This window comes from Otolemur garnettii, unplaced genomic scaffold (assembly GCF_000181295.1).
Source record: "Otolemur garnettii isolate 467f Iridium unplaced genomic scaffold, OtoGar3 scaffold00031, whole genome shotgun sequence".
Classification (NCBI taxonomy): Eukaryota; Metazoa; Chordata; class Mammalia; order Primates; family Galagidae; genus Otolemur; species Otolemur garnettii.
Window position 1 is genome coordinate 7,565,319 of NW_003852426.1, and position 13,240 is coordinate 7,578,558.

The following is a 13,240-nucleotide window of genomic DNA, read 5'->3' on the forward strand; positions in this document are numbered from 1 at the left end:
AAAGACTGGAACCTTCACAACAACCGGAGAATCCACACAACCATAGTCCAGTTGTGTCACTCATCTGCTTAAGACCCTTCCCTAGATGGAAAGCATTTCAAATTGTATGTAAAACCAGCACATTGTACCCATGATTGCATTAATGTATACAGCTATGATTTAATAATAAAAAAAAAAGACCCTTCCCTGGCTCCCATCTCACTCTGAGGTAAAAGGGTTTACTGGGCCCCTCTGGCTCGAGCTCTCTGCTTCCTTTCCTCCTCCTCTCCCTCTCACTGACTCCACTCCAGCCACCTTGGCCCCAGCACCAGCCCTGCAGGCTCCTGCCTCGGGAACTTTGTACTTGCTCAGCCTGGAATATTCTCCCCTGTATCCTTCAGGTCCCTCAAGTCTCCACCTAAATGGCCCCTTGTTGTGACAGCTTTCCTGGCCATACGACTTATCAGTCTTCCCTTGTTTCTTTCATTCCACTCATCTTCCTTTATTTTTCTTCATGGCATTATCCTTGTCTGTTTTGCCACTAGGATACAAGCTTTATGCAGGCAATGACTTCTCTTGTTCCTTGCTTACCCCTGGCCCCAAGGACAGTGTCTGGCACAGGGCAGGTGTCCATTTGTCAGATGGCTAAATGAAAAGCCTGGCTCAGCGCCCATGCTCAGTGGTTAGGGCACCGGCCACATACACTGAGGCAGGTGGGTTCAAACCTGGCTGGGCCTGCTAAACAACAATGACAACTGCAACAAAAAAATAGCCAGGCATTGTGTTGGGCACCTGTAGTCCCAGCTACTTGGGAGGCTGGGGCAAGAGAATTGCTTAAACCCAGGAGTTTGAGGTTGCTGTGAGCTGTGATGCCATAGCACTCTACCAAGGGCAACACAGTGAGACTCTGCCTCAAAAAAAAGAAAAAAGAAAAGTCCACCCTTGCTGTCAAAAACACTGACCCCCTTCATAAGGACTCCCTGGCACCCACCCACTAGACCCAGACAAGGCCAGGGTTTTCCCCACCACACATAGCTCATCTATCTCTCCATCCAGCAAACATTTATTCAGCATCTGGTATGAATTCACTGTGACTTGTTGTTTGGCAACTATTAGATTGAGACTCTCTGGCTCCTTGGCCAGTACCACGGAGAAAGGAAGGGACTTTTATGTATTTATTTACCATGCAATAAGTGTGGGGGGTGGTGAGAATTTAACATCCATCCCACATTTAATCCTCACAATAACCTCGGGGTGCTATCATTGTCCCACTTAACAAAACTTGACTCCTCTGTGCCATGTGCTATGCTAGTTCATCCCTAGGGATGGAGAGATGAGTGAGGACCAGGCTCTTGAGAAGCCCAGTCCAATGGTGTTAGATGACTCATTTTGAGTTTATGTTCTAGGAAAGCTATAGGAGAATAATGGGCATTTTTTGCTCCATTTTTTCAGCTCGCAAACTAAGGTCCAAAGTAGTTCAGTAACTTAAATTGCTTAAGTGGCGGAGACAGGATGCAGACCAAGAACTATGTTGGTTCAAAGCCCCTGTCTTTGCTCCTCAGGGCAATGCTTCTGCTCCTGGGCCTCGACCTGGGCTCTGCCCAGGAGCCTCAGTTTCCATCAACAATGCCCAGGACAGGCTTGGCGCCTGTGGCTCAAATGACTAAGGCGCCAGCCACATACACCTAAGGTGGCAGGTTCGAATCCAGCCCAGGCCCACCAAACAACAATGATGGCTGCAACCAAAAAAAATAGACAAGTGTTGTGGCAGGCGCCTGTGGTCCCAGCTACTTGGGAGGCGGAGGCAGGAGACTTGCTTAAGCCCAGGAGTTGGAGGTTGTTGTGAGCTGTGATGCCACAGCACTCTACACACGTACACAGGGCGACAGCTTGAGGCTTTGTCTCAAAAACAAAAACAAACAATGCCCAGGACAGACCTTTCACAAGTTGGCAGGCCCACTCCAGTACCATGGAATCTGTGCTCAAGACCTTGACCCTTCCACTTTTTGCTATGTCCAAGCATAGACAGCCCAGCCTGTCACCTCCTCCAATCCCATTCTCACTTACACACTTTCAATCTAATATTTAGCTTGGTATTATGAGTCATGGGATTAGAAACTTCAGCCCTGCAAAGGACTTTAAGATAAACTAACTCCCCTAGATTTTATAGATCTAGGAACCAGGTCTAGTGAAATTCACCCAGGGTTATTTGGCCAATAAGCAAAATTACAGACAAAAGCTAACAGGCACTCTCATCATAATTATTTCTTTTTTCACCTCAGCTTCTTTTTTTTTTTTTTTTTTTTGAGACGGAGCCTCAAGCTATCCCCCTGGGTAGAGTGCCATGGCATCACGCTCACAGCAACCTCCAACTCCTGGGCTCAAGCGAGTCTCCTGCCTCAGCCTCCCAAGAAGCTGGGACTACAGGCGCCTGCCACGATGCCTGGCCATTTTTTGGTTGCAGCCATCATTGTTGTTTGGCGGGCCCGGGCTGGGGATTCGAACCCGCCACCTTAGGTGTATGTGGCTGGCGCCTTAGCCACTTAAGCCACAGGTGCCGAGCCTTCACCTCAGCTTCTTCAAGATGGGTTCTTCAAGAGATGGGTTGCTGTGACTTTCTGTTGACTGATGAACACAAATGTACCATCTCTGGCCCTTCCACAATAAAGGCCAAAGTGACCTTTCATCTCCCCAGGCCTTCATTCCCAACCACTCCCATTTATTTGCTTCTGGGCCTTTGTTCCTGCCCCTTCCTCTCGGCTGGGCCCAAATCCTACTCTTTCAGGTGCCATCTCTTCTAAAAACCTAGCCTCATTGAGTTTCTCCTTCCATTCAACACCCAAAATGCTTCTCTTGGGTGGATTTTCCCCTCCCTTTCCTCTGTAGCTAAGGGTGTGCCCTGAAGGAAGGGGACCAGGCCTTCTCACCTTGGTTCTCCATAGGTTGGCCATTCCCAGATTCAGCTTCACTCTTTCTTTTTGCTGGATTTAATTTCATTTGAATACATCACCCCCCAGCAAAGCCAGCTAGTCTGCTTTTAGGCCTCCCGAACTCACTGTCTCTTCACTCAAAGTAAGTAAGCCCATTTCCTCTTGTTTGAGCATCTTGGGAAAAGAAGGAGTTCTCACATTTCTTCAGAAGCTTAAAAGCAAACTAGGTCCCTCCCTAAAGTCTCAGCCTTCCCCCAATGCACTTGATGCCTTCCTGATTGTCATGCTCAGGTCCTAACAAGGGATGAATGGGTAGATTTCCATCCGGGAGGCCTCAATCCAGGCTGTTCTTTGACCTCCCTCCTATTTCTTCCCTGCCCGAGTTGCTCTGCGGGTCCACTTAAAGGACCTGTCCCTCCCTCCCTTAAGGCTGAGGAGGTATGTGGGAGGGGTGGGGGCTATTTCACCCCAGCCCTTAGATTCTCTGTCACTATGGCTGCCTGGCACTGTCCCTGGCTGTAACTGCATCAGGGCAGCCTGAGAAGCCACTGGGGGCGAAATATTCTTTTATTTTTAAGCTCTAAATTCATTTTCATGCCAAGCTGCTTGTATTTGCTTGCCTGGCTGCTGAAGGTAACTGAAACATGCCCCAAATACCATGATCCTGGCTTTGTGCAGAAGCTGAAGTCCCAGTGGCCCTGCCTTGGAGCTTGCTTGCCTGCATCTACAGCAGCCTGCCATGATTTCCTCAGGTTTTATTAGCTCTGGCCTTGTACCAGGAGTGGAGCTCATCAGACACACTTCACATCTTGCCTCCTCCACCTCTGGCTAGGAACAGTTGCCCCGATTACGGGAAGTATTTGTTCCCCAGTTCACTGATAATTTTATCAAAAGCCCAGTCCAGGCTCAAGTGTCAGGCTTCAGAGCTGCTGCTGACAGCCCCTTAGAGGTTGCTGGCCTGCTAGGGGCAGGGGCTGGGGCTGGTGCAGGGGTAGGGGGCAGAGTACGAGGGTTCCCATACTTTCTCTCACTGTATCTGTTTCTCAATTTCCCCAGCTTGCAAACAGAATAATATACCCGCAGCACCACCCCCTCCAGAGTTCTCTGGAAGAAAAATGCCATCATAAAATTATAGAGATTTAGATTAAAGGGGGCTTAGAATGAGTTCAGGCCACTCATTCTACAGATGGAAAAACTAAGGCTTGGGGAAGAAAGTTACTAAAGTTATACAATGACCAATCGTGGTTTGAAAACCAGTTTCCTTATTTTGGTGAGCTGAAGGGAGCAGAAAATGGTCTTTGTGTGACTTTAGAGTGTGACAGAGGGAGAACAGACCCTAGCTTGAAGCTCAGCCCTGCCAATACCCAACCAATAGACATGACATCTTCATCTATGAAATACACAAATTTAGGGCAGTGCCTGTGGCTCAGTGAGTAGAGTGCCAGCCCCATATACTGAGAGGGTAGTAGGTTCAAACCTGGCCCTGGTCAAATTGCAACAAAGAATAGCCAGGCGTTGTGGCAGGCACCTGTAATCCCAGCTACTTGGGAGGCTGAGGCAAGAGAATCCCCTAAGCCCAAGAGCTGGAGGTTGCTGTGAGCTGGGATGCCACAGCGCTCTACCGAGGGCGACATAATGAGACTCTATCTTTAAAGAAAAAAAAAAAAAAAGAAATACACAAATTTATGAAATGAGGCATTCTGATGTCTCAGCCACAGCTCTTCGGAGAAGATTAAATGGAATAATATGTGTAAAGTACACAGTACTTGTTAAGTTCTTCCAAATATAAGTTCCTTCCCTTCTCCTGTTTGATCTTAAACAACATCACAAATGCTTTCAACCTGGTAAGCACAAAAGGGACATTTCCTTCAGAGCTGAATGTTGCCAAAATGACAGTTGTGATCTTCAGAGTCCCCTTCCTTTGGGGGCTTTTCTTACACAATGAATGCAAAATGGCCAGTTGCTCCCTGGCAGTGTAATGAGGAAGTAGAAATATGACTTCTTGTTTCTCCCCAGCTACTTCTGCTGTACAAAAGCTTCCTCACAGGTACACGGGGCAGCAGCTCTTAATGGAGCTGTGGCCAGATCCTCATGGAGAGGAAAGTGATTTCTATGAGATTAGCTGAGTGGTAAGGCTAATACAGTTATGATCCAATAAACATACTGATTAGGGTCATTTGTGCTCCCTCCCTGCTGCTGTGCCTCAGCAGGCCTGGCTCAGGCTCTGCTTGGAAGGAGCTTGGAGATAGCTGAGGCTAGGGCCTCCCAGCCAGCTGGGCCTGAAGATGCTCTAGGATGGATTTGTCAGATTGGCAATCCCAATCTATAAGGCAGGAGATTCAGGTTCTGTCCTCTGCTCAACCACAGATCATTGCTTTTCTGTATCTCTTCTTCCTCTGTGTGTCAAAGGTGGAGATCAGAGAAAAAGAGATGAACTGGGGACTAGGGATCAGAAGTCCCTAGTCCTAGCCCTGCGAGGCCTTAAGATTATTCACTCTGTACAAGGCTTTGTGCTACTTGCATTTAGTCTTCAGTTTGGTCATCCAGAAATGGGCATAATAATGTTAACCTTAGATTTTAGTTTGAGGTATTAAGAGAACAATATATACAAGAAACATTCACAGACCATGAAACACAGAAGGGGCAATAGTAACTTTTTGTTTTCTTCTAAGATTTCTTCTGGTTCACTTTCTCTGATTCTATGAAAATATTTGCAGACGTTGCCTGTGGCTCAAGGAGTAGGGTGCCAGCCCCATATATCAGAGGTGGCAGGTTCAAACCTAGCCCCAGCTGAAAACTGCAAAAAGGAAAAAAAAAAAAAAGGAAAATATTTGCTGGTGTTGGGTAGAAAAGGGGAGGGGGCTCCAAAGTTACTTGTTGAATGAGTAAATTTAACTGTAAGGTGGACTATTAAGCAGCTAAGAGAGGACTGACTTTTTATTAGGCATGCAACAGAATCCGGTCTTGGTCACAAGGGCTTATCCAACCTTACCATGATCAGCCTGTGCCAACAGAGTGCTTCCATAGGCTCATTCTGTGCCAGGCTAACATCTCACTTCCAGGAGTCTGAGCAGTTGCTTGTTTTCCATGTCCAAAGGGTAGCAGGCACGGCTCAGTAAGACCATGAAAGACATCTGCAGGCTTCTGCCTTTTGAAAAAGTTGCAAGACTAAATTGTATTCATAGTGGCCTCTAGTGGCAAATTTCCAAAATAGCATGCTAAATGGAAGCTTGGCAGCTGAAGGAATCCTCTCAGAATGACCTAAATTCAGAAACTTAGGTCTTAAAGGGGGCCTAGTTCAAATCTTCCCTTGGACATTTGAACTAGGACATTAAGTTGCAGAAGTAAAAGGATTTATCCAAGGTTACACAAAGGCCTCACATCCTCTCTCCATAAATCTTGCCCACAACTGGACATCTATGGTTTCAGAGGCAGGTAAGGATCTTAACCATTTGGAAGAACAAACAGGAATTGTTCTGATTTCTTTTTTTTTTTTTTTTTAGAGACAGAGTCTCACTTTATTGCCCTTGGTAGAGAGCTGTGGAGTCACAGCTCACAGCAACCTCCAGCTCCTGGGCTTAGGCAATTCTCCTGCCTCAGCCTCCCAAGTAGCTGGGACTACAGGTGCCCACCACAACGGCAGGCTATTTTTTGTTGCAGTTTGGTTGGGGCCGGCACCCTATCCACTGAGCCATAGGCGCTGCCCTGTTCTGATTTCTTTTACCTTCTTTCTTCCTTTTTTTTAAAGACTAGTCAAGTGATTAGGGTCATTTGTGCTTCCTCCCTGCTTCTGTGCCTAAGAAAAGGGGGGAAGACTAGAACTAGGAGTTCAATCAATAATTGATTTGTGAACGTTCAAGTGAGATAACACACTACCTTCAGACCAGCTCGGGACCCAATTTCTAAACCAGACAGCCAACCTTAGTGAGACCCTAACATGTTTTCTTCCCCCGCACTTTGCTTCTCTTTCATCTGTAAGAGTGTTGCAGGAAGATACCCTATCCTGGCATTTACCTAAAAAGTAGTAACCCACTCTATAGGCAACGGGGCTCTAAGGACATAACAAGCTTTGTTAGGCAGTAAACTCCACCACTTTAATAAATGTGCTTTTTCAATGCTTCCTCCTCCACACCTTGCAAGAATGTGCCAAAAGGGGCCACAGCACAGTGATGGCTCAGACTGGTTCGAGGATCTGGGGGTAGGAATCATTTGCCTTATTCAGAGAAAGCTATTTTTGACATATTCTGGAGACATAATCCAAAAATACATAAAGCTGAGGACTTCCAGAGGGCATAGTGGAAAGGCTTTGTTGTTATACCATAGCCGAAGCTTGAGTTTGGTGACTTCTGCAAATGGATCTGAAGTTTTTTTCTGACAGCGAATGTTTATTTGATTCATTCAGCAATAAATGAATTAGGACCTCAAAGTACTAAGGTGCTGGGAAGACTGAGAGAGGGGAGTAAGACAAGGTCCTCACTTCAGAGTTAGCCTGGTGGGAGGGAACGGCGTTGGTATGTTGGGATAAAGAGGCAAAAGGGTAGCGATTGTTTCAAAAGCCACTGGTATTAACTATGGCTGGCATTTTTTGAGTGTTTTCAAAATGCCAGTTCTGTCCTAAATACCTGTCCTTGTCCATCTAATCTTCACAACAGCCCTATGAGGTTAGCACCATTATCCTCATTTTATGGTTGAGGAAGCTAAAGCAGAGAATTAAGAAACTTGTTTAAGCTCACAGTGCTGGTGAGTGGTGGAGCTTCCAGAATCCTTTTCCTTCAGTGTCACCATTGCTGGTGCTGTTTCCCCTACATTTTCTGTGGTATCTACTGACCACACCACCTTACCCACCCTGGCGCCCACACAGGGGATTTCAGTGCCAGACACTGGTGTGATGTCTATAGCATACTAAAGTGGGAACAGAAGAGCACTGTTTGGTAAAGCTCGGTCTCAGCAGCCAAAGCCAGGAGCTATGAAAGCTTATTCTGTGCTTTGTCTTCACTCTTCTAAGGCCACAGGATGAGGCAGACAGCACTGGTCTAGAAGGCAGAGGACTGGGCTATGGGTTATGGCCCCACTTGCACTATGCTCTTAAGAAAATTCTCCTCCCCAGTTTCATGTTGGATGATTGTGACTCTAGGACCTCACTACTCAAAAGTGTGGTGTCTGGACCAGCAGTTACCCTTTCCTGAGAGCTGGTTAGAATACAAAATCTCTGGCTGAAGGCAGAACTAGAAGCTGCTTTCTAATAGGCTCCCTCTGTGATTCCTGTGTGAATTTAGGTGAGAAGCCTTGGGAGACACACACTGTCCAAACTTCTCACCCATCCCAGGGGCACTTGTTTGAAGCCCTGTTCATTGACGGTAAATCCCAACTTTAAGCCTTCTCTAATTAGTTTAGAATCTCCTCTTCCCACCTGACAAGGGACAGGGAACAGTATCTCTCCTGTCCTGGGATTAGCTCCCGGCAGTCCCATATCTCTAGATTAATCTCTACCCAATTTTTAAATACATCCTTGTCTTCTGATATGCCACTCTCACCTTGTTCTATTTGAGATATGACTGGAATGAGCTATCTGTGCACTAGCACACCCCATTTTAATGAAATTTATTCTAATGATACTTATCCTGACAGAATGTGGACACTCACAGGACCAAAGAATCAAGCAGGAGTTTTTTTGAGACAGAGTCTCACTATGTCATCCTCAGTAGGTTGCCGTGGCGTCACAATTCACAGCAACCTCAGACTCTTGGGCTCAAGGGATTCTCTTGCCTCAGCCTCTCAAGTACCTGGGACTACAGGTGCCCACCACAACACCCGGCTATTTTTGTCGCTGTAGTTGTCATTGTTGTTTGGCAAGCCCGGGTGGGTTTGAACCTGCCAGCTCCAGTGTATGTGAGTTGGTGCCCTAACCGCTGAGCTATAGGTGCCAAGCAGGATTTCTTTTAAACAAGCTCCCCTTGACTGGGTGCCGTGGCTCACATCTGTAATCCCAGTACTCTGGGGCTAGCGGGTTGCCTGAGCTCACAAGTTCAAGAGCAGCCTAAGCTACAGCAAGACTCCCATCTCTAAAAAAAAAAAAGCCAGGGGTTGTCATGGGCACCTGTAGTCCTAGCTACTGGGGAGGCTGAGGAAAGAGAATCACTTGAGCCTAAGAGCTGGAGGTTGCTGTGAGCTATGACACCACAGCACTCTACCAAGGGCAACAAAGTGAGACTGTCTCAAAAAATAAATAAATAAACAAGCTTCCCTTATATGCAGACGGGAATCTACAACCCTGGCTAACTGGCAGAATCACTAAAAACTGTGAAACAATTAAAAGTTTCTCTTTGAGGTCGTATCTTTTATGAAAATTGGCATAACCCCACACGTACGACTGCCTTGGCACGTACTTGGTGTACCTTTCCAGGAACAAGGACTATGCCTGTGGTGCTCTGTTCCCAAGGGCATACAGAACCTTCTTTACATCAAAGTAGTGATGATATGTTTCTACTACGCCGTGCCCTAGATAGAAGTGGGGATTTTCAGGATTATAACCCTAAAAGGTTAATGGATGGCTATTCCTTGCTCTCAGGGGAGGATCCAATCATGTCCACGCAGTGCAGGCTATTCCCAGAGTGTGGAACATCACTTTTCACATTACTACAAAACCATCTCTGGGAAGTTATAAAGTCATTGATACAAGATTTTTTGTTGTTGTTGAGGCAGAGTATCACTGTGTTGCCCAGGCTGGAGTGCATTGGCATTGGCTTAGTTCACAGCAACCTCAAACTCCTGGATTCAAGAGATTCTCCTGCCTCAGCCTCCCAAGTAGCTGGGATTACAGGCACCTGCCACAACGCCTGGCTAATTTTTTCTAGTTTTAATAGAGATGGGGTCTCACTTTTGCTCAGGCTAGTCTACAACTCCTGAGTGCAAAAGATCTTCCTGCCTCAGCCTCTCAGAGAGCTAGGATTACAGATGTGAGCCACTGTACCTGGCCCTGATACAGTTATTGTTGGGTTTTGCTTTTTTGTTGTTGAGACAAAACAGCAGAGAAAGAGGGTGAAGGTAGTGAAGGGAAGGCTTGAGAAATAGAATCTTGTCTGGCCATTCCATAAAGTAAACCACCATTCCCAAAATGTATAGAGTGTTAAGAAATATTGAAGTTATAATTCCCTCTTCAAGGAGCTACCAGCTTAGGGAAGCAAATACCACAACTCATACTACTGTTGGTCCAATAACAATGTGCAGTTGGGTCTCTGCAAATTCAAGGCATGTTCAGGTCTCAAAGAACATCTACCTGGTTCACCTACAGGTGATCCCGCCTCATTCAGAAATACTAGTCAACATCACTTCCTTCTCTGGTTCTCCTTTTTTAAGTCAGAACTGCTCTGAAATGGGGAAAAGTCCACAAACCTAAAATGATGTGAAACTTTAAAGATATGATCTCTGCAATACTACTTGAGATGGTTAAGATTAAAATAATTGTTAGAACCTCATACAATATTTAAAATCAGACCACACCAGTGGTTTCAACCATCAATGGCATTTTTATTTTTGAAGTGTCTATGTATTACATAGATATTAACTTCCTTTTATCCCTACTTCTCTCCCCCAGATAAAAAAAATTAAAGAAGAAGAAATGTATAAAAAATTCTTATCTGATTTCTCTAAAGTCTAAGGCCAAGAAAATTTACATGGTGCCTCTTTGAGGGTTTTGCTTTGTATGGAGAGTTCACAGTCTGTCCTTGTGCTCACTATGTATTTCTACTCCTCCTGGGAAGAAGATGGCCAAAGCTTCTGCTTTCCTTTAATAAATTCATTTCTCCATTATTACACATTATCATTCCCTGCTTGACACCTTCTTGGAGACTGATTGTTGGATGGGTTTTTCATTTGGCAAAAATTCAATGTGGCTTTGCGTGGGATGTCTAAGTGTCAAAAACAGCAGTGTTGATGTTCTGGTTTTGAGTGGGAAAATATATATAGAAATGCACACATTCCCTAGAAGAACAAAAGTAGGAGACTGAAATAGAGTATGCACAGGGTTAAAAGGGCTGACAGACGCTATCTGGTTTTGAATTCTGTGGCTGTCAGCCACTAACGACTGTAGTGTAAGCCAGAATATAAATCTCCTCAGGAAAAAGTTTGATCAGGCACTATGAAATGAGAGTCTGCTTCATTTTGTTCTAGGTATATCAGGGCAGACACAGGAGGTGCATTATGGGTCATTTGCAGTCAACAGTAACCTGCAGATAAACACATATGGACATTTCTGCAAATGTTCTGTCAACCTAAGTGCTGGGAAAAGAAAAGAAGTATTCTATTAAAATATACTTCCATCTCTAATTTACCCAAGACCCCAGGCTTCCTTAGCTTTGTTTTGCAAGGTCAAAATGAAGTTTAATGTTATATGTCATTCTAGGTCATCTGGAAACTGGTTCACTGGGGCCATCACAGAAGGCTTGGATGTGCCCAAGAAGGTAGCAAATCTACACGGAAGGGTATGCCTTGATGATCTTCACATCATCCACAGGGCGGTCCTGGGAGTTTGTTTCTACCATTCCCATTCGATTCACCATTCCTATACCCTGGCACACTCGGCCAAAAATAGTGTGTTTGCCATCGAGCCATTGGGTGGGAGCTAGGGTCACAAAGAACTGGCTGCCGTTGGTGTCTGGCCCTGCATTGGCCATTGCAAGAATTCCAGCTCCTGGTGGAAAAAAGGAAGAAAGGAAAGAGTATGAATAACCACCCCATCCACCCAGTCCAATGTAGAGCTGCTACCCCATCCTATGGATGAATTGATTCCAGGATTTTGTTGTCACCAACCACCCATTCTCAACCAACCTGCCCCTCAGGTCATCACTACACTGCCCTAATGGCCTAATCTTCCTTGCCTTTACTTACTCCCCAGCTTTAACCCCTGATGACCCTCCTGTTAACTGCTCAACCCTGTCCCGACTGCCCCCAAAACCCCAGTAAGATCTCCTATTTCTTTGAGGACACTTTTGATATCCTATAGTTTATGACATTCAACAAGGAGTTAAGAGTCTAGAATACTCAGATCAGCACTCTGAATCACTCAGAACTCTGTGAGAGGCGCCGCTTTCTCTAATCAGCTAGAGCTCTTTTGTGGCGCCACGGCTGGGCAGCTACCTGGCACCATGCCATGGTGTTGGGCATTCACCCTGACCCCCGGCCAAAAGAGTGAGCTTTTAAAATCCACTCCTTCTTACCCAGTCCAGCCAGATTATACACTTACCTGTGAATTTCAAGTCTGGATGAAGTTCATCTTCAAACTGTTTGCCATAGATAGATGCACCCCCTCGACCTGCCAGATTGGAAGATGAAAAATGAACCAGCCAGTTCCATATTCTACCTCACAGCAAGAATGATGGCCCAATGTTAAAATATTTTTCGGAGTTCAGTAAAGGAAAAGTCCCCCACTAGATATACTGCACTAACACAGCATATTCAAATCACCAGTTTCATTTAGGTAAGACTTTTTTCTTTTCCAAAATAACACAGAGTATTTTTTCCTTGTATTAAAATAATACATATTCATTGTCAAAAATGTAGAAAACAGAGAACATTATGAAAAGACTCCAGTAATCTAACCATCTACAGATAACCACCATTCACAATCTGATGCTGGGAAGTTTCTTTATTTAAGGCCAGGCACAGTGGCTCATGCCTGTAATTCTAGTGCTCTGGGAGGCTGAGGCAGGATTGCCTGAGCTCAGGAGTTCAAAACCAACCTAAGCAAGAGTGAGACTCCCATCTCTACTTCAAAAAAATAGAAAAACTAGCCAGATGTTGTGATGGGCACCTGTGGTCCCAGCAACTCAGGTGGCTAAGATAAGAGGATCACTTGAGCCCAGGAGTTCCTGAGAACTGTGATGCCACAGCACTCTAGCCTGGGGAAATAAAGTGAGTTTGCCCCTTTGTCTTAAGAAAAACAAAAAGTTTGGCTGGGCACCTGTAGTTCAGTAGTTAGGGCACTGGCCACATGCTCTGGGGCTGATGGGTTCAAACCCAGCCCAGGCCTGCCAAACAAAAAAAATAGCCTGTAGTGGCAGACACCTATAGTCCCAGCTACTAGGGAGGCTGAGGCAAGAGAATCACTTGAGCTGAAGAGTTTGAGGTTGCTGTGAGCTGTGATGCTACAGAACTCTAGCCTGGGGCAACAGAGTGCATTGTCCCTCCGTCTTAAGAAAAAAAATGTTTACTGATTTGGTTTCTTCTTACCTCTTCTCCATCATTCCCGAGAGGGACCCACTTCAGAACTGTCTTTGAAAGTGCTCTAAACTTTCTCTTTGTTCTTTTTTTTTTTTTTTTTTGAGACAGAGTCT

The 13,240-nt window shown here is 45.5% G+C and overlaps 1 protein-coding gene across 1 annotated transcript in view; it reads right to left on the minus strand.

Annotated features, from left to right (window-relative positions):
* Positions 1-11,113: 11,113 nt before the first annotated feature.
* PPIL1 (peptidylprolyl isomerase like 1) overlaps positions 11,114-13,240 on the minus strand; it is a 28,883-nt gene continuing 26,756 nt past the window's right edge. The window contains exons 3-4 of the mRNA XM_003789150.3: positions 12,151-12,219; positions 11,114-11,598 (exon numbers count right to left, since the gene is read on the minus strand). Of these exons, the coding sequence (XP_003789198.1) occupies positions 11,378-11,598; positions 12,151-12,219 (290 nt within the window). The 3' untranslated portion in view covers positions 11,114-11,377. The remainder of the gene's footprint in view (positions 11,599-12,150; positions 12,220-13,240) is intronic.